Source organism: Urocampus carinirostris, chromosome 1 (assembly GCF_059441175.1).
Source record: "Urocampus carinirostris isolate Australia breed hairy pipefish chromosome 1, RoL_Ucar_1.0, whole genome shotgun sequence".
Classification (NCBI taxonomy): Eukaryota; Metazoa; Chordata; class Actinopteri; order Syngnathiformes; family Syngnathidae; genus Urocampus; species Urocampus carinirostris.
Window position 1 is genome coordinate 60131200 of NC_142349.1, and position 22090 is coordinate 60153289.

General features: G+C 37.6%; 1 protein-coding gene across 7 annotated transcripts in view; it reads right to left on the reverse strand.

Moving 5' to 3' along the window:
• Positions 1-1310: 1310 nt before the first annotated feature.
• Positions 1311-22090, reverse strand: part of asic1c (acid-sensing (proton-gated) ion channel 1c) — a 163646-nt gene continuing 142866 nt past the window's right edge. For 2 of the 7 annotated variants that reach the window (XM_088347243.1, XM_088347236.1), the window contains exons 7-12: positions 20146-20237; positions 19978-20057; positions 17211-17282; positions 15541-15593; positions 15373-15463; positions 1311-3892 (exon numbers count right to left, since the gene is read on the reverse strand). In XM_088347243.1, coding sequence (XP_088203369.1) covers positions 3788-3892; positions 15373-15463; positions 15541-15593; positions 17211-17282; positions 19978-20057; positions 20146-20237 — 493 coding nt within the window. In that variant the 3' untranslated portion in view covers positions 1311-3787. Of the gene's footprint in view, positions 3893-15372; positions 15464-15540; positions 15594-15770; positions 15787-17210; positions 17283-19977; positions 20058-20145; positions 20238-22090 lie in introns of all 7 variants that reach the window. The other 5 variants (XM_088347260.1, XM_088347253.1, XR_015851992.1 and 2 more) reach the window with 4 other exon arrangements.

Genomic DNA, 22090 nt, shown 5'->3' on the forward strand with positions numbered 1-22090 from the left:
ACTGACCGCTACATGTTTCCTCAAGTTTGATGTTAAATTCTTGAATGCTGGAATCTCTGTTTTGTTTAGGCAAACAAAGGAGACATTGCATATTGTAGCGGATGTTTCGCACCCTTTTTAAGGGGAACATGCTTTCGATGTGAGGCCAGGGGTGCTCCTCCTCTTCTGTGTTTTCATAGTCGGGATTGCTAAACACATACCTGTCAACCTCCACGGCTCCATGCCCTTAATTTTCCCTTACAAAATACAAAATAATCTTACAACATATTTTTTTCCAAACGTGTTTATGTGATTTAACATTATATTGTACATGTGTTTCGTTATATCATATATATTGTTGATTAACATTTTGTTGCGAGATCCTGAGTTGCTCGACATGAATGAGGTTTATTATAAAAAATGTTCAAAAATTAAGTAGCTTGGACGTTCACTGTTGAAGGAAAAAATACATGAAAATATAATTAAGTAGAATATTACATTTTCTTATTCAAATGATCAACTCATTTTCTGCATTTAATTATTGTTGGTAATATACTGATTAAAGGGATAACCACAATTTTACACTTCCTTTTTTCTTAACTTCTTTTTACAACATAATAATTCGTAATATAATGCATCAAAGCAAGTGAGCCGTTTGAGAGACTGCTCTCTTTAATGAGTTGAGCCGAAAAAGCCGATTCTCTAAAATGAGACGAACTTCCATTCACTACATCAAACCGCTCGCTTCGTTGTCAACGAAAAATAACGATACCGAGATAGAGGCTTCCGCGGCGAGCTCGTTTGACTTGATTGATTTGCTGTTTCGTGATAGTCGGTGTATACCGGATGGTACCCATAATTGACAAATTTGCGTTTTTTCATACAGATTTTCTCGTGAGTCGTACACGTCTTAAAATGCATAATAAACGTACTTTGTACGGCAAAACCGTACAGGTTGACAGGCATGTAAGCAAGAGTTTCCATCTTTTTTTTATCTGTAAACAAAATTCCCCCTTCTGAAGTTGAATATGGTCACGTGACGAGGCTGCTGTGTTTGATTGGTTAAACATGGTAGAGCCTGCCAGAGGTCTCAATCAATAAAATATGTGCCCTAGCGAGACAGACAGACGCGTACCTACGTGGAGGGGATTAATTAACGACTTCAATGTTGCCCAGTGTAGCGGAGTAAAATAACCTTTTTTTTTTCTTCACAAAGGTACTCAAGTAAAAATACTCTTAGAAGTACCAAATGGCTAGCAACGACCCTGGACAACCTTACTTGACAAATCTCGAAATATTCAACGAAATAACAAGAGACCGTGACGTAAACATGATGGGTAAATATCGATTTTATTATACTTGATCATTCTCACGTCACAAAGTTTCTTCAGTGACTCGTTACATTTTCCAGAATACTTAGAAGAACAACCACAGGATACGAGGGTGGAATTATACAATGCGTATGTGTCGTTTGAGGAAACTGGCGGCGATTCTCGGTCACGTTGGCGCTAATCACCAAAACATTCACACGTATGGAAACAGTCACCTAGATCTATACATACCCGGAACCTGGATTTTATGTTATTTTTTCTTTACGCATGAACTGGATGAATAGTATAGAATTTCTTGATGGCATTAAATCGCTGTAATATAGACACTTCAGTTCATTATTTCGACTGGAGCTTTTATAGACAATAAGGGATACTATCACAAGGCATTGTGCTGATTGCTGTTTGAAGAAGTATTTGGGGCCATGTAGAGAAGAACACGGGCTACTTGGACCACAATACGCATCTTAAGTCCACTCTATGTTAATGATTAGCGCAAAGGGCTAAAAATTGGATTTGCTTATCATGTTGGTATTACATTGTCACTTTATTATTATGTTACTACCAGGTAGTGATTAGAAGTAGGGTTAGACTAAGAAATTGTAATATTACAAGGGCTGTCATATTTTCTAGTCAGTTTGAAAGAAAACATGCCCTACAAAAAATATATTGTAGTTAACTGATACTACAGTAGGAGGACAAAGTTAAAATACGAAAAATGAATTAAATTAACATTTCTTTGCAAAATTTATTGAATGAACTAGATAAAAATCGACATTAAAAATAAAAAATACATGATCAATTATGTAATTTTTCAAAACTTTAAATGAAGAAAGTCCTTACTTTTTGAAGGTAAAGGCAGCTTGAGCCAAAGAAAAAATCTGCTCGGCCAGCCCCGATTCTGAGTAATAGTCGCAGGGGGATAATGGATTGTGACCACAACCATGCATTTCAGTTTAGGTGGGCCAGAACGGCAAGCCACCTGACAAAAGTGCCCGTACCCGTTTGTTGCAAAACAGGAAATGGATCACGGCCAAACAAGTGCAGTTGCTTTTAGGCAGCAATCATTGCACAAAAGGCCTGACAAAAAAGGGCCTCGCTGACCCCCCTGCTCTCAACAATATCCATTCAGGGGAAATGGATTGCAGCTGCACGAGCAGTTTACTTTTGGGTGTTCAGAACAGCAAAAAAAGAGTCTTCAGGCCTGACAAAATTGCGCTCTGCAAGCCCCTGATCTCAGCAATACTCATCTGAGGATATTGGATTGCAGCCAAAAGCATGCATTTATTTTAGGTGTGCCAAAATGGTACGCCCCCTGATAATAATACCAGGCCTCATTTGCAGGAATATGCAAAAGGAGATAATAGTTTGTGGCCACATGATTAGAGTTCAAATAACGGCAAAAATAGAGCTGCCAAAGCCAGACAGACGTACACTCTGCTGATCTCTGCCCACAGCAATATACAAATGAGCATAATGGATTGCAGCTGTTCTTTGTGCAGTTCACTTATTAGTGGATAAAACGGCAGAAGAAAGACTCCATGCCCAACAAAAATGCTCCCTGTTCTCAGCAATAGCCAATTAGGGATAACAGATTATTGCCAGAATCATGCTTTTCATTTTAGGTGGGCCAGAACAACATGCCTCTCAGACCAAAGTGCTTTTCTCCAGTTCCCATTCGCAGCAATTCTGGGTTGTTGATAATGGATCACGGCTGCACTAGTGCAGTTCACTTTTTAGTGGACAGAATAGCACAAAAAGACTAGCCTAGGCCCGACAAAAATGTGCTCTCGTAGCAATATGCGATTGGGGATAATGGATTGCGGAATATTATTTAACCCCCGATACACTGAGGCCACAAAGTGGGATAACGGTTTAGTACAGAATTTGCTAAAATGTTATCCTTAGAATCGTTATTCCCTGAAAGAAAGCCCTTTAATTGCGCAACGTCTCTCAGCATAGTCCCAATACTTCTTCACACCCACGAGATAAGACACAATTGACATGGTCAAGAAAGGCAAAGAAAGACATTTTTAGCTTCTTCTCTCGAAATCCCGAACAATACATATACATTGCGAGGGTTCCTTTTTTTTTCTTCTTTTTACTTTGCGTGTATGACGTGGATGAATTTAAGCTGAAAGGCAACAATCATTTCCCTCGGAGCAGACGGCGCAGACACATAGCAGGCGGTGCGGTTTTCCTCTCCGGTCACGTAGAAACGTCACTTCCTTTTTGGACACATTGGGACTGAAAAGCGGACATGTTGGAAAACATGAATAAACGATGTGGCCTTTAAACCTGAGTTCTGTTTCGGAAGTTGTCGAGGTTTTTATCGGATGATGATGTTATTGTATTCTAGAGAGGCGTTGATAAACTACTGTACACATCAACCTTTGTTTTTCTTTGATAAATACGACAATTGTTTCACAGTTTGCTGTCAAATCCCTCCCACCCCAAAACAAAACACAAAGATCAGGTTGTCAACAAGCAAACTCCTCAAAGTTGCCTAGAGTCGGGTGACGAGGTAACATGTTCGGCGTGAATCCGAGACTGTCCGAGTGACTCCGGAGTGTGTCGCAGGTGCTCTGTGGAAACATGAGGGAGGGGGAAGGAAGGGCGGTGGGAGTGGAAGGGGAAGGCGGGGACGAGTCAATGCCATCGAATGTAGATGAGGATGAGGCACACGTAAACATGAGGGCGAAAGGAAAAAGGAGAAGAGAGAAAACAGCACAATCTTAGTTCTCGTTTTTTTAAAGATAGATCAGAAACTTGATTATAAAATTAGATGACGACTATTTTGAAAATTGAAGATAAGTCATGCAAAAAAAGTTCCCTAGCGAGAATATTTTGTCAGGGCTCAATTGTTAATCTGTTTACTACATGAACCAAGATTTGAACATAAAGAATGTTGTGATGCTGATTGTGAACAGCAGAGGGGGATACTGCCCAAAATGGTGTTGTGGAATGTGGATAATAACTAATAAGTATGTAGGCATCTGGTGAAGGTCGTGGAATGACGTTGTTGCAAGAGGTCCCAAGCTGATATGCTGAGGGAGCCGGGGCGGACGACCTTCACGAGATATCTTAACTTGATTTGAGAACACTATAAAGACCAATGTTGAACGTCTGGAACTTGGAACTTGTCCTGAATGCATTAAAGCGCGTGCCCTTTTTGCCATATCTCCTTTCTGCGTATTTTTGCCCCCATGAGCATGCTAACATACATTTGTCACAAATGGAGTGCACCCCTCACATTTCTGCAGATACTTCATTACAATGTTTAATAGAACCGTGTCTGTGTAAAGCTTATATAGCAGTGTAAATTGTATTTTACCTCTCAAAAAAACTGACGTGGCCGTCATAGACTTTCTGGAAAATATAGCCATCAATAGCTAAACCCTAGGCATTACAATTTACAACATCCCAAAGACACTACACCCCTAAATGTCCAAACAAAGCACTGCTTGTCATTTTTCACTCCAAAATACCATGTGAGTTGTTACCCTTACTAGTTATTAGGTGTAAATAGGGATCAGGTGTGTTCAATTTGTAGTAAAGCTCTCACACTCAGTCATACTGATCACTGAAACTCCCAAGATGGCACACCATGGCAAGGAACCTTCTGGGGATGTTAAAAAAAGAATTGCGGCACTACATAAGGCTGGTCAAGGCTTACAAGAAGATTGACAACACCCTAAAATGAGCTGCAGTACTGGGGCCGAGATCCTCCAGCGTTTTAGAGAATCAGGATGCACTCACAACAGGCCTCCTGTTGGAGGTCCAAAGAAGGTGTGGAGTGTGTGTGGTGGCAACCAGGTGATGAGTACAAATATGCTTGTGTCATGCTTACAATCAAGCATGGTGGTGGAGATTTGGTGGTTTGGGGCTGCATGAATGCAACTGGAGTTGGGGAGTTGTGTTTCTTTGAGGGAAACATGAACTCAAGCGCGTATTGTGAGCAGTTTCACTGCGGAAACCGGGTCGCAGGGCAGTGATTCCTAAGGGGCTAAGGGTGGTAATGGACTGGCTAAGTATGTCTCCAGATATAAACCAGATAAAACATCTTTGGGGCATCCTTAAGAGAAAGGTGGGGAAGCACAAGATCTCAAATATCCCCCTGCCTTATAATGTTGTTATGAAGGAGTGGCAGAGCATTCCTGTGGCAACTTGTGAGGCTTTGGTGAAATCCATGCCCAGGAGGATTAAGCCTATTCTGTAAAATCATGGTGACCACACAAAATATTGACTTTAGGAACTCTCACTTTAGGGTGCAATCACTTTTGCTAATATTGGCTATATTTTGAGGGGTTTTTTTTTGGGGGGGGGGGAATCATTTTACACTGGTATGAGCTTTACACAGACTACCTTTCATTGTGTCAGAGTGATGTTTTCTCCAGCGTTCTTTACTTAAACGTTGTAATAGAGTATCTGACTTTTGTAAGATACTGTAGATGTTATATCATTGTTTCTATTTCCAAAACATCTTCATTTTTTGAATTTTTAACATGATTTAACTTTTTCTGCGTTGCTAATTAACAAGACGTTCATCTTTCTATAAAGGGACAGTGTGTCATATTTGGTGCCACCTAATAGTACGAAAACGTTTATTCAGGGGAAAAAAATCTTTAATTTGAATACTAGCCAAATATACATGAACTAATATACTAATGTTAATTTTTTTTTGAAAAAAAAATCAAAGATTTACAGAGTGCAATCCCTACCGCAATGTGTGTCTGGCACTGTGGCCCTGGTTTTTGTTAGACAATACAATGCCATCTAGTGGTCAAATATTACACACTGGGATTTTAGGTGATCACATAATATTGGTGTGGACAAAACAATGATTGCTCAATATTAAAGTGGACATGTCGCTTTCCGTCCTCGCCAAATTGAATCCCTTGTTTAGCACGTTTTCACTGGAAAAAAAAAAATCAAGCCTCGATTTGTGGTGTAATGTTTTTAAGTGACTTATTTGGCTTCACGCTGTCCGCTGTCGATATTTTTAGACACAGCAAGAACACTGGTCACTCCTAATCTAAGTCTCATCTCATCTCATTATCTGCACCACTTATCCTCAGTAGGGTCGCGGGGGTGCTGGAGCCCATCCCAGCAATCATCGGGCAGTGGGCAGGGGACACCCTGAACTGGTTGCCAGCCAATCGCAGGGCACACAGGGACAGACAACTCGCTCGCTCATTCACACCTAGGGACAATTTGGACCGGTCAATCCACCTGAAATGCATGTCTTTAGAATGTGGGAGGAAACCGGAGTGCCCGGAGGAAACCCACGCAAGCACGGGGAGAACATACAAACTCCGCACAGCAAGTCCGGTAGCTGGATTTGAACACACACAGAACTGTGGAGCACACGCGCTAACCACTGCGCCGCCGTGCTGCCCTCTAATCTCAGTCGCTACATACAATTCTCATATTTCCTCATCTTGGCTTTCGAGAGGACACTTTTGTTTGTCTCTTTTTCTCCATCCTCTCCATCTGTCTTCTCCCCATTAAATATTTTTTCATGTTTTTACTTTAGGGTTTACTATACTTACTATCTAAGCTTCCTACTCTGTGCTATGTGAAAAGTGCAAATGCTCCTTCGTCATCGAACGCACACTCTTCCAATGAGAGCGGCACTGCCCCCTTATGTAGTGGAGGTGTATTTGCACTTTATCCTCGGATAAAAAAATGATTCCCAAGGTCGAATGTGCCTCACCTGATGGAGCTTCGCACCCCCGTATTTAATAAATACTGGGTTGGTCCTAATTTTTCAATTACTCATGCATGTACATTGTACGGTAAATTTAGTTTCCCTCAACCGTATATTTTCTTCCTTAAAGCACTGTTGGACTTGTAGTGCAGAGACAAATGCTACATGAAAACTCCGGTTTACTTAAAAAAATTTCATCTCCATTGGTTAAGTTCTCTGGGACATTTTAGTTTTATTTTCATTTCCATGGCAAAAATGCCACAGTTGAATCCATCCTTGTATATTGGAAACCACGTAAGACCGCATCTTGTTAACACACAGCATGCAGTAATGGAGCTCACGTGGGGATTTGGTACGTGACATGAATAAAATCATGATTTAATATCAAGAGTAAAAAGTGGAAATGACTTCTATTTGCATAATAATTCCGCTCCCGCTTCAGCCTCGTAATCATAATCGTGTTTGTCGAGTCAGGTTAATTTGTATAGCCCTTAATCACAAGTCTCAAAAAGCTGCACAGACCACACAGACTACAGACTATTACTACACCATCCCCTGATTTAAAACCTTTATACGTAAACGACTCCTTCAGATGGCTTAAAGCGCAGGTGTCAAAGAGGAGAACAGCGGGCCGGATTTGGCCTGCCAAGAGTCCTAATCCGGCCCGCAAGACAACACTGAGAGAAGCGCGAGAGAAAAATGAGCTGCAGTTTCAATTGTGTACACTTGATGTCAACCAAGCCAGGCACCACCCGCAAAGGAACTACAGTAGTATTTTTTTCTCTCAAGCTTCTCTCTCTCTCTCTCTCAAATATATATAAAATGTGTTTTATAGGGAAGATAAAGGGGTAGGAAAAATAAGCATCTGCTTCTGACTACCCCTTTTCGAACATGTGTGACATTATTTCGTTGTTGATTCATTGTTTTTGTCCTGTTTTTATTTTTATGTTCGAAATAAAGTTTTCATTCATTCATTCAATATTTATATATCTCTTTTTCTTCCCTCGCTCTTTTCTCTGCATCACCTTCTCTCTCTTTTTTTGCATTCTGCTCTCTCTTCTGCTCTTTCCTTTTTTTCTTACTTTCTCATGTTCACTCTTTTTCCCTCTCTCGCTCTGTCATATCCTCTTTTATCATTCTTTTGATCTTTCTCGCTATATTTCTCTTTTTATTTCTTTCTTTCGTATCTTTCTTTCTCTTTTTTCTCTTTCTCACTATTGTTTTAGCTCTCCCTGTCGCACTCTCTATTTCTCTCACTCTTCTGTCTCTCTTAGCTTCTCTCGCTCTCCCACTCTGTCTCCCTTGTTCACCCTTTTTCTCCCCTATTTCTCTTTCTCTTAAACCTGGTATTCCGGCCCCAGTGAGATTTCTTTTTTATAGCATGTGTTCCCCAGCTAACATGAGTTTGACACCCCTCTGCTTAAAGGGACAGTGCGTCTCATCTGACCACTAAATGTTGCTGCATGGTGTAGTGCAACCAAAAACTAGCGCTGAAAAGTACAAGAAAACAAATTATGGTGACTCAAAGTGATCAAAACGCACCATTTTTTTTTGGGCTCAGCCTTTTTGAGATTTTTGGATACAAGATGGCCGACAACTATGTCAGCTCCCTCTGGGGGAGGATGGTGTTATGTCGAACAAATGCTAATTTCTTATGATAGTTTGTGTATTTTTGCTTATTGTTCAAATCTTTATTGTTCGTTTTTTTACCACTAGGAGGCGCTAAATAATACACACTGTGTTTTAAAAAAATCCAATATTCATTTCCATTCCGATGATTCCTTGCGTGTAAACTTGTCACTGTTTTGTATGCATCTTAGAAAGCTATATGGTATTCTTATTTTATCAACTGCTTGGGCTAAAAAAATATTTACAATTTGATTCTATTAAAATATTTCTAATTTCATTGCATACACAAATATACTTGTTCGTTGGATATTCACGTTTCGCAGTGGTGAATTTGAGGAAAAATCTATTCTTTAATAATAAAGCAGTTATAAACGTGAGTTATAATGTTAAATTGTTAATGAAATAATGCAACACTAAAAACAAATACTGAGTGAAATATGTAGAACGTGCAACCGCTAATGGCCATTAAAGTCATAATATGGACTAATGTGTGTATTTACAGAAGTCATTGATTTACATTAGGTAGACTTCACATTTAATTGTTACAGTTATTGCCCAACAATGTCTATTTCCACCAGTTAAATGGGTTCTAGTATCTTTCGAGGGAAAAAGAACCAATTGGAGCTCGGTGTCTACTTCAACATCTTTTTTGGAGAGGTTAATCAATATCCAGGGTTGGGTAGGGTTACTTTAACTTGATTACTTTCAATTACTTTTGGATTACTCCAATACCAAATATGCTAATAAAAGACAAAAGAAACTAGATATGAATAAAATTACTAATTTTGTGCAGGCTTGGGGAGTAACGGAATACATGGAATGGCAAAAATGATGTTGGCAAGCTGTTTGGATTTATTTTCATTTTGTCTCTGTCGCATTTTATGTTAGTTTTGCCGGAGATCAAAGCCAGGAGAGAAAGCTTACCACGTGTTGTGAGTCATAATTTTATTCATATTTAGTTTCTTTTGTCTTTTATTAGCATATTTGGTATTGGAGTAATCCAAAAGTAATTGAAAGTAATCAAGTTAAAGTAACCCTACCCAACCCTGTCAATATCTTAATAAATGTCTCTTTAAAGAGGCACTTTGTAATATTTGACCACTAGCTATAGCTGTTTTGTTTTTAGTGCAACTAAAATCAAGGAAAAATGCAACCTACAGAGACTCAAAGTGACCAAATCGCACCATTTTACTTCTCTTATTTTGGTCCAGTTTTTGAGTACCAAGATGGCAGACAATCATGAGGTGAGGTCAAGTCAAGGCATGTTGATTTTTATAGCCCTTCATCATAAGGAGACTCAAAGGGCTCCACAGACCACTACAGACTATTACTACACCATCCCCTGATCTGAAACCTACATGAGGGCAAGGAAAAACTCAAAAACCTCAACATGAGGAAAATGAAGAAACCTTGAGAAGGGACCGCACATGAGGTAATCCCCCTTCCAGGATGACCAGGCTGCAAAGGATGTTGAAATTACAAATAATAAAATTAAAATGTAAAATGATTAAAGTATGATATATAATAAAAATAAAAAGGATGACCAGGTCGCAAAGGATCTAGCATTGTCATGTTATGTAAAATAAATAAAAATTTTCTTGACCCATAACTATAAAAAAAATGCATGTTCATTCGATTGTACAGACGTTCCCCTACTTACGACCATTCGACTTACAAAAACTGTAGATACGAACATTTTTTGGGGGATGTCGAAAAATATCCATACATGGTTGTCAGTTAGATTTTGTATGGTGTGGACCTTTTTCCGAGTATAGGGCAGTACTGTAGTGCTTTTTTCCACCACTACTGGCGTGTGGCGCTGTGAAAGGTCACCCAGCATCCACCCCGAAGAAAAGAAATCCGATTCCTCTTTCTAGTTCATGTGTAAATATTCTAAACTGTATCTACAGCGCATGTGTCATGGATGCTCTAGATTAGTGTTTCACTAAATTAAAAACACTATATAAATATATTTTGATCTGAATAAACGTGTACCGTGGCAATAGTCTATTATGTATCCTTGGTTAAAAGTTAGCGTTGTTCTCAAAACAGGGGCTGGACTAGTAGATTAAAGAGAAGGAACAAAAGAGAAAGATGGAAAAAAGAGAGAAGGAGAGAGAGCGAAAGAGAGAATGAGCAAGAGAAAAAGAGAATGATAGAGAAAGGGAGAGAAAATTGAGAGACAGAGAAAGAAAAAGAGAAAGAGAGAAAGAAAGCGCAAAAGAAAGAGGCAAAGAAAGAGAATGAGAAAAACAAGAGATAGAAAAAGAGGAAGAGTAAACGGAGAGAGAATGAGAGACAAAGAACAGGGTGGACTCAATGGAATGAGAGAGAAGGTGCACATAATCTGGAAAAAACAAAAAGAGGAGATAATATAAAAGGAGACCAAGGGATAACGAGAGACAAAGAAAGAGAAAAGAGACAAAGAGAAATAGGGGTAGAAAGACAGAAAGAAAGAGAGATAAAGAAAAACAATAAGAGAAGAAAAGGAGAGATAAAGTAAGAGATAAAAGGAGAGCAAAAAGAGAGTGAGAGAAATGGAGAGAGAAAGAAAGAGAGGATAGGCAGAAGTAGAGAGAAAGGGAAAGAAAGGACAAAAAGAGAAAGAAAAAGAAAGATGGATAGAGAGACAAAGAAAATTATATAAAGCAAAAAAGACAAAGAAAGAGAGTGAGAAATCCACCACTAGGGGTGCTCTAATTATAATGAAAAATAGGAAACTAGAAATAGGAAAATTCATGCAATGAAGAAGACATGACTTTTTATTTAGCATATATAATAACCTGTTAATTATTTTTGAATCCTTACTCCCTTAAGCATGCAACCCTCACAAAGAAGATTTAAATTAATAATTATATTATCCTACTATTTCGTAGAGGTGATCTGTTTCAATCCAGAGAAGTCATATATAGGGGGTGTCAAACTCGTGTTAGCTGGGGAACACATGCTATAATGGCCGAAAAAAAGCGACCCAACCATTTTCTCAACACCCCCCGACCTTCGCTGGAGCAATAAGTAAGTAAGTAAAAGTTTTTTGTCCAGTGTGTCTTGCATCCTTATTTCTTTATTTAAATATATACTTTTGCAGTTTACACATCCCGTAGTAATGCATCTACTGATGCTATCTGTGCCTCAGCCCCTAAAAACTGCTTTATTTCTACGAGGAAGACATACAAGCTTTCAATGAATATGTAATGCCTTTCCACAAGGGAGAAGGGTACTCTACACCAGGGTGAAAAAAAACACGATTATCTAGGAAACAAAGTCTTGGTGTCAGCAGAGAATCAAACCGACTCAAGTGTTCTGTAAATCCGACAAAGAGCACATCCCCACCCCGATTGTGTCTCGGGTGGATAAGAGGCAAGTTGTCCTTGAGTAAGAGCACACTCGACGAATTTGGGGGTCTTCCACCCTATTGAATTTAATAATACTTCTGTGGAAAACAGTGCAGTGAATGCATCACAATGGAGCACAACGGGGAAATTGGCCAGCTCGATTTGCTATCTTTGACGAAAGTTTTGTTATGGGTAATGCAAATTGTATATAGAGATCATATATAGGGTATTAGAGGACTATTTAATGTTATATTTTTCACTCTATTGAATACTTACTGATGCCAACTCTGCACTAATATAAGAAAATGTTAATAGCCAAGTCACGATTATTTGTATAGCTCTTAATCACAAGGATGTCAATGAAGACCTCCCGAAGCGCTTTACAATGTGCTTCACACTTTCCTTTTTACACACTAACTAACCGATAGCAGCGTAAGTCATGCAAGGCTAATCTGCTAATCGGGGGCATTAGGGATTCAGTGTCTTGCCCAAGGACACTTAGATATATAACACGGAGGAGCCGGGAATCGAACCTGCGACCTCTTGATCCTAAGACGAGCGCTTTACCTACCTTAAAGGTCAACCATGTACTCATGATAAGAGCCATAGGTTCCCTACAACCCAATCTATTTCAAACTGTAGGGTATCTATGTGTGATACAAAGGGTTGCCAGGTCTCATGGAAGGCCTGCAGAGAACCTTTGAGAATCAGATTTTCGCAAGCAAGGTATTGCAGTATTTCCCTAATCCATTGAGCACAGACCACAGATTATTGCAAACTACAGACTATCATTACACCATCCCCTGATCCAAAACCAACATGAAGGCAAGGAAAAACTCAAAAACCTCAGTATGGGGGAAATGAAAAAAACCTTGAGAAGGAACCGCACATGAAGTAATCCTTTCTTCCAGGATGACCAGGCCAAAATGGATGTTGCATTAACAAACAATAAAAAAAAAAAAAAAAGTAAATAATAAAGAATAATATAAAATAAATAAATAAATAAAAAAGATGACCAAGCATTGTAGTATTAACAAACAATAGACAGACATTGTCAACATGAAATATAGGTCATTCATAAGATATAGAATACAAAATATATATTTTTTTCACAAAAAACGTTGATATGCTCGAATGCAATAACGTTTCATAAGTACAATTCTAGAGGAGACGTCTTTGTTTGCATGAATATCGCTGGAATGTTAAAATGTGTATATAGTGTATATAGTGATGATTGTATGGACTCTTGATTTCTAACATTTCTATCATTTCAGTTATTTCTAACGCCTTCACTATGTTAGCCGTAATTAATGTACAGTATTTCACGATTATTCAAATATTTCAGTGTAATTATTTACTTCTTAATTGAATTATTTGACCTTTTTATGTATTCTTTCAGTTGTTATACAGTCCCTACATTGTTCCAAGTGGTGTTTTTCAAGTTGGGTTTATAAATTTCAGTTGGGTGAACGCCTTGAGTTTTATCAGTACCCAGTGTACACAAAGGGCTAATGTGCCCAAGAGAGATTTTTTTCCATTACCTCTAAAGGTTTGTTTTTGTCATAGCCCCGCCCTTCAAGTATAAAAGGGATTGTCAGCGATTTTTACCGCCTTTTTAGTGAAACTACAGTATTTAACCTTGTTCTCACATGCTGGAAATTCCGTATTTCATAGTTCAATAAAAACTTTAACGGAACTGCTCAACTTCAGCCTTTCTTGTACGTTTTACGAACACGCGGTAGAAGAAAAGTAATTCCTCTTCAATTTTGAAACTTCAAAATGAAGCTGGTATCAATATTTGTCTTTTCCCAGTAAACCCTTTTAAAGTAACAAGTAAACAATAATTAATTATATTGAAGATGATTGAAACAATAGAAATTATTACCATTGCTTTTCATTCTAAATAATGAGGTCCAGACAAAGGGCTGATGTCCAGTAGAGAATTTTCCATTACCTCTTAAGTTTAGTTTTTGTTATAGCCCTGCCATCCAAGTATAAAAGAGATTGTCAGCTTATTTTGTGAAACCATTTAGCCTTGTTTTGTACTCACATGCCCAAAATGTTGTAGTTAATAGTTTATTAAAAACGTCAACGTAACTGCTTAACTTAGTCTTTGTGAAGAAGAAAAGTAATTCCTTTTCAATATCGAAACTTCAAAATGATGCTGGAATCGGGACTCGTTGTTTCCTAGTAAACCTTTTTAAAGATGGCTAGTAAATAATAATGGATTATAATGAAGCTGATTGAAATAATTGAGATTAATCTCACTCTTCATTTTAAATAATGAGGGCATGATGTTGTGATGTCAGACTAATAACAAAAACATCTCAAGCTAGTTCAAAGCAGGCTGGATTTATCAGCTTTATTTTTGTTGTGTTTAGCATTTAGTATTAAAGCAATTAGAGGCTTGCGTCTTTTTTCCTTTATGTTATTTGCTAAATCAGGGGTCAGGAACCTTTATGAGAGAGCCTTACTATATATTTTAAAACAAATTTCAGCAAAAATGCCAAAACCACTATCCAGACAGAGTTTAATCTTTCAGCACATTTTATTTCACTGTGTGACAATAGATAATTTTATAAAATAAGAATAAAGCCAGAGCTTGTGTCCTACATCAACAAATATACCACTTTTAACTTGTCTCCCTTGTTAAGGCTAATCTTTCATAAATAGTGGTTCAAAACAAAGTGCAAGCAGAGTTCATTCGTGAAAATGTCACCAAATACTGCAAATGAGGATACCCACGTATTTAACTTTGTTGCAGATGGCGCTGGGTAGGCAGAAGTGCGCTGTGTGCATAGCCGCCCCGCCCACCACTACCGCTCACCTAATTAAATTGTTTTGTGTGATTGACAGGCCTTTCTTGCTGCTTACAGTTTTTTCCGTGGTATTTTAACATTAAGTCTCTCAACAGTGAACCTAAATTGTTTAATAAGCTTTCATATAAAGGATTCCTTAGCGACGCACAGCTGTTGTTGTGACATCTTGACTGTAAACTGTAGCTGGAAGTATACTCTTTATATACTGGACGGAATCATTCATGTGTCAGAGCTACATCAGCTATGAAACAATGTATACAACTCAGAATTGGCTTAAGATGATATTTTTAAGTGTTAGTTTTTAGTTAGTTATCTCCGAGCCATATTTACTCATGAAAGGAGCAATTGGTTCTCGACCCCTTTGCTAAATTGTTGGGACAAATATTTTAGAAATATTTCTTTAATTTTTACATTTGACATACCATATTTTAAAATCTTTCTATATTTGGTAAAAATGAAAATAATCATAAAAACTGTAATAAAATTGGGAGATTTCTAACAACTGTTAATTATTAATTATCTATTGTCAAAATAATGGCACTAAATATACCCGGATTCATTAAATAGAGTACCTTTGAATAGCTGCCGTTATTTTCATAGCAAAATCCACAACTTCTAACGGGCGAGACATTCCGGGAGAGAGAATGAGGATGCATGAGATGCCTTTTCGACAGCAAGGAAGTTTGCATTAGAAACACAGGTGTGTTGGTGGGAAGGGGTCGGGGGTGAATCGGTGCTACCTGGGGGCATGATTAGGCGTAACACCGGGGCTGCTCGGGGTCTCTGGAAACTCCTGGAATAGACACCATGAGAAGAAAGATGGGTGAGGGTGACGGAGATGAAAGTAAAGCATAATGTGATTGATATTTGAAGGAATAAAGAAGGGAGGGGGGGGGGGTGAAAAAATGAAGGATGCCGTGTATGGAAAGGTGACAAGTGCATGAAAGGTAATGTTTATAAAAAGTTTTACTTGACTAGTGAGGTGACTGATGACACATTGAGAGGAGGAGGAGATGAAGGTATGAGATGGATGGTGCACCATGCAGCAGATATCACAAGTTACTTGTGTGGCATACATTATACTTTTTGTAGCTTCACACCCTTTTTGTAGCTTCACACCCACATCAACGAAAAAACAAAGAAGCCCTGACCCAAATGCAATTTTTTCCTCTCATTTTGGTTTTTATAATACGGCTAAATAAAAATGTATCCGAATTTTGAGCTTTTTTTCTTCATTTGTCTTATTCTCGATTAATGCACAGAGGGAAAAAAACGTATTAAGTTGTTTTGGGGTTAACACTTCTACAGTATTCCCTCGATTTTTGCAGTTAATTGGTTCCATAACCACCCTTAATAAGTGAATTTCCAATGCGAAAATACCTCAGTTGTAACCCTACATATATAGTGGATGTCACAGTTCTATCCATCCATATGGAGTGTAAGTCTGAATATGAGCAGGACTTGTAAAAAGAGGGGTATGCAGCAATTCGAATTATAATTGTCATAACTGTCATTGATACAACGTAGTGAACATTGTTTACGACAAGATTAGACGTTGTACTCCTGCATAAAAGAATAATAAAGACTTAAAAAGAGAAAAATAAGATGAAACGCATGTTATGCAATAGCGCCGACTTTTGGAACAGGAAGCAAACAAGCATAGTACTTTGTCGATTAAGACATTAAGAAGTATTCCTTTAATTAACATAAAAAGTTAAATGGGGAGACTATGTCTATTTTCTCAAATCAGCGCCCAGGAAATAGAGGGACAATCTCCGATTGTTTTGAGTGCACTGGTGCTTGTAAAGTATATTAGTAATTTTGTGAAGTACGAATTTATACGTGGATCATATTAATAGAAAATAATCTGTGATCCACTGAAGGCACGAAAATCAAACCACAAAACGTCGAGGGAACACCGTAGACACCCTTTAATTAGTCTCAATTTATTCATACAAAACCGTTTCATATTAAAGGTATGTATATGTGAATTCCACACAGGTTAGTATTAAATCCGTGAGGTTTGATTCACCAGGGAAATTTGCTTACCTTAAATATTTGCAGAAACATGATGCACGAAGGAACAGCCTGCAAAACCTATTTCACACTGATCTTATCCATGTAATGGTCAAACCCGTCTGTCGGGACCACACGATTTAATGGTGATTTTTGTTATTTTTATGCATTTATTTACAAATCATGATCATGCAGAGCCATGTATTTCTCAACTGTAATTATTTCACATTTAACAAGCGCAGTGTGAAAAGGGCTTAACAATCTGTTATTCTTCTAATGTAATTTGATTGATACAGAATCAATCTTACATGTGTGATCAACATAATTCCTGCTTTTTTGCCCAATCTCAATAAATATTTTGAAGTGAACCAAATTACTGAAAAAGATAACTTACCAGATTGTCACTTTGACAGCGCTCCGGTCGCTTCTTGCGCATGCAGTAACCCAAAACTTTGTCCTTGAACACCTGGAAGCACACAAGCAACAGATGAGCGTAAAGAAAACGTAAAGCATGCGGTTTGAGATTCAAGTCAAAGTTACAGTGCATGAAGGTAAAAATTCACGGGTTCCCCTGACGTTGTGTCCTAAATGCGGTATTTTGAAGTCGAGTCGAAGGAGAACGAAGTTGAGTAAAGTTTGTCGGGGAACCGGCTTCTTCGGCTTGGCTCACTAAAAGGAACCGGCTCTTTTGGGTCCTAAACAGCTCTTCGGGTTGTTTTTGCTTCTTTAATCCCAACATGACCAAATATGATGTAAAATTATGCACAAAATGACTTAAAGGAAGGGGGGGAATAGAACAAAAAAGAAAAAAATACCAAAATGAAAAAGTACTGAAAAGCCGAGGAAAAAAGAAACAAAAGGAAGAGAAAAAAGAAGGAAAAATTTAGAAAAAAGCCAGAAAAAAAAGAAAAGAAACAAATGTAGGAAAAAAGTAAATAGAGAACATAAAGAAAAAGTAACAGCTCGGAAAAAATAAACACAATGAGATTTTTTTTAAAGGAATTTAAAAAAAAGTAGAAAAAAAAACACGGAAAAAGAAGAAAAGTTTGTGTTGCATTCAAAATATTTCCAATTATATCAAGTGAATCTTGTTGCCAACATTGTACTTCCACTAAAAATGGGATTAAGTACAGTTCTGTATCTTACAACCGACTAAATAAGCCCCCCAAAATGTTAATATTATGCAACAAAATTTTTCAGGAAATAAAAAGAAATTGATATCTTGTGAAAGAATTGTAAGAACAAACGACGTTTGTAGGCCGTACAACCTTTGCAATAGTACATGAGTCAATTCATTCGAAAAAGAAAAATAATTTTGCATTGCCGGAAACTCAGCAAAATGTAACTTGATGTCAAGTTTTGGACAAGTTTGATAATGATTTAGTTTCCACACTTGGGATTGCCGTTGCTCACTGTTGTTTCAAGCGCTGCTCACCGACTTTGTGTGAACGCTCAGACCCGTGGAAAATTAGAGGGAACATTGCTTATAACTTATCTAAGGGGCTCAGGGGAACAAGTAAAACACTCATAAATAAACACAGCACCTCCGAACCAGCTCAGTGGCCATGCGGGCAGGGCGCCCGCCCCGAGACTGGGAGGTTCAAACCTCAGCTGGGTCATACCTAAGACTTACAGCATCGGTACCCATTGCCTCCCTGCTTGGCAGGCAATAGGGGTTGGAATTAGGGGGTTTGGTCACCTAATGACTCCCAACACATCAGTTGAGTTCAAATGGACCCATGAGAATCTCATTGCAAGAATGTGGTACCTTTAAAACAGAAACTGAAACTGAAACAATCAAGTCAGGATACAATTTGAAATATCAATTAAATTTCCCTAAAATGTGCTTAATCATCAGAAAAAGTAAAGTGGTTTTAGACATGTCCAAGCTCTTCTGATTTTTGTGAATGACATTATCATTGAATCTGACTGATCATACCATATTATGTCATCTCTGCCACAATTTAGACCTGTTTTTCTCAATATACCATAGACTATAAACCTCTACTTTCTATACACTCTAAATCTTACAAATGATGGAACTGTGTGTGGAAAAAAAGTCTAGACTAGCTTTTGTTGGAGATGATAAAGCGAGTTTTCAGCACAGAAGAAGCGAAGGATAATCTTTAGAATATAATAAGATGCTAGTTTTTAAGAATATTTTAAGCTAGTTTTTGTCCTATATGATAAGACAACAATAGCTCTTGGCGTAAAAGCCAAACCTGGTTATGGGTTTCGAAGAGGACAATGCTTATTTTTGGTTGCAGAAGATATTAAGGAGTAGAACAAGACCACACTCGCTTTAGGTGATCTGAACAACAGCAAAAGGAAAAATAACAGTTCTAAACATTGTAGATTTAAGAAAACAACAATGTGTCTGAGCAATAAAAAGTTTATATAATTGGAAAAAATCTGCCCGGAAAGGTTAAAACGAGAGATGCAATTTCAGAGTTTTGACTCACTCAAAAGTTTTGTTAAGAAACCGTTCTATATCCAAAAGTTATTTTGCTCAAGTGGAAGAATGCTGCTTTCCAGGATTTTAATAAAATTAAGAATTAGGATCTCTGGGATTATGGTGTTGAATGCTGCGTTGAAGTCCAGGAAGAGCATCGTGACATAGCTCTACCCCTGCTTCAGGTGGCTCAGCGCAGTGTGACATTGTAATTGTGGCATTTAGGTACAATTAAAAAAAGAGTGATGTCCAAGCTACGTGATTTAGGTTCAGTTATTGTTGTCTGAAGAGTCTGTTTTTTAAATGAATAAAATATTCTTTTATTGTTTGTCGAGGTTAATATTTTATGAAAAATCCATCAAAATCAGAACTGTCGATATGACTGGGGGAAAATAAAATCTAGATTGATTTAGGGGGCGGGGGAGGCTTCCAGAATGCAAATGAATGGCTTTCTATACAGACTTCAACAATTGGCCAGTTTCCCTTAAAGCGTTTAATCACAAAAGTTTTCTTTTCTTTTTTAATTTCACACTTAATGTATCGGCAGCCATTCCAGAGACACTGTGTTTATTCAAGTGTTTAAAATGTCACATTTTCATAATGTGTCCCTTTTGGAATATTGCTTTTGGCAATCAGTTTCAATTTTATGTAATACAAAATCACACTCTTCAATACTAGATGGACAAATTTAATCCTGGGGTCACTTTACCTCATATAGATAGTCGAATATTTCCAGTATTGTCAACACGCTGGCTCCAATGAACAAACCCATCTGGCCTCCGATGTCACCTAGCAGACAACAAGAACAGACAGATTTATTTTTTATCTGATGTCAAGTGGTCTATTTTTCATCCGCGCTCTCAAGCCACCGTCTTACCGAGTAACCCGGCGATTTCATAGGCCTTCTTCTGCTCGATCTTCTCGTAATTCAGGGCTTCGAAGAAAATGTCCAAAACCAAAATGTTTTCCCTGGAGGGGTGAATAGTCATACAGGAGCAAAACCGAGAGGGGTTAAAGTCTCATTGGACAACAGTTGGCGGTTCGTTATGTCAAGTTACGCGACACTTTCATCATTGTTATATTGAAGGTGAACGATGGAGACTCATATATGCATAGGTAACGGAGAGGAACACAAACATGTAGTGTAGTCATTCTAAAAGGATAATGGGCACAAGCGCCCTCTAGTGATCCTCATCGTGTAGTCAGTGTGTAGAGACATATTTCCCAACATCACAATATAAACATAATCTTACGAGTGACTTCTCCCCTTTAAAGATGCACTTCAGCATTATATTAACTCATATTTTAGCATCATTTCATCGATACATTAAAGCGGGAAGTTGCAATGACTGATGTAACAACGAGGCCAGGCTCTTTGATAATTTGGTGACGTAATTCGAACTTCACTCTAGTCAGAATGTATTCAGAACAAGTTTTTGTTAATGTCTGAACTATTTTGGTACATTTTAGCAAGGCACATCCAGACAAATATACAGAGCTTTGTGGACATGTGTGTGTAATGCCGGGCAGGAAATCATAGATACAGGATTGTCTCAGAAAATTTGAATATTGCGATACATTTTTTAGTTTCTCTAATGAAAAAACAAAAAAACAAAACGTAATTAATTCTGGATTCATTACAAATCAACTGAAAAGTCTTTTAATGTTTTAATATGACTTGATAAGGTAATAACTCAAATATCCCATCTCAAAATATTGGAATATCATAAAGTATACTAGTAAGCTGTAAGACATACTCAGTAATACTAAAATGATGGAAGCCTTGCAATATTTCAGTAGATTTGTCATGAATCCAAAATCTATTACTTTTTCTTTTTTTAATGCATTACACCTTTATCACAATATTCTAGTTTTCTGAGACAGTCCTGTATATGCCAACATGTTTTAACTATTTTTCTTTCCATTACTCTATTTCTATTATTATCGTAATCTTATGTTTTTTATTATGATCAATAGTACTATCATAGTGTATTGTTTTAAAGTGAGACTCTAGCGTCAAATTCCTGACAGTGACCCTTCCCACAACAAACTGTAAAATCCTCTTTTGTCATCTGTCAAGTTACCTACAGAGGATTTTCAACAATACGCTATTTACAACAACAACAGAAAAATGAAAACCCTATATTTTTTATGGTTGTTTGTTTCTTTACAGGCCCTGTGGTTTCTAGTATATCAAAGTTGGGCATATCATTAAAACTGAGTTTTTTCCCCCGATTGTAATTATCATACAAGTTTATTTTGTTTTTGTTTTTAATATAAAAATTGCGAAGTCTTAATCAAATGACCAGAATTAAAATGAGCTCAAGAGTGGTGTGAATTAATATTCGCCCCCTTCCGGATTTCAGTTTTTTTTTTTGCATATTCATTACTCACACAGTTTTCTAATCATCAAAACAATTTTAATATCACACAGAGACAACACAAAGAAATACAAATTGCAGTGTTAAAACCTTGATTCTATTAAGGCACTCAAAAAAAAATAAAAACCTTTCTGTTCCTATGTAAAAAGTAATTTTGGCCCACTCTTCTTTACAATTTTTTCTCAAATCGGTCATATTGGAGGGTTTTCGAGCATGAACTGCCCGTTTAAGACCACACTATTGTATCTGAATTGGATTTAAAACCAGTCTTTGACTTGGCCACTCGACAACCTTTATTTGTTTATTTATTTTGAGCCATTTAGAGCTGCATTTGCTGATGTGTTTCAGATCGTTGTCCCGCTGAATGCGTTTGAGTTAGAGGGCACAAACTGATGGCCGAACGTTCTTCTTCAGGATCTTCTGCTAAACACCATAATTCAT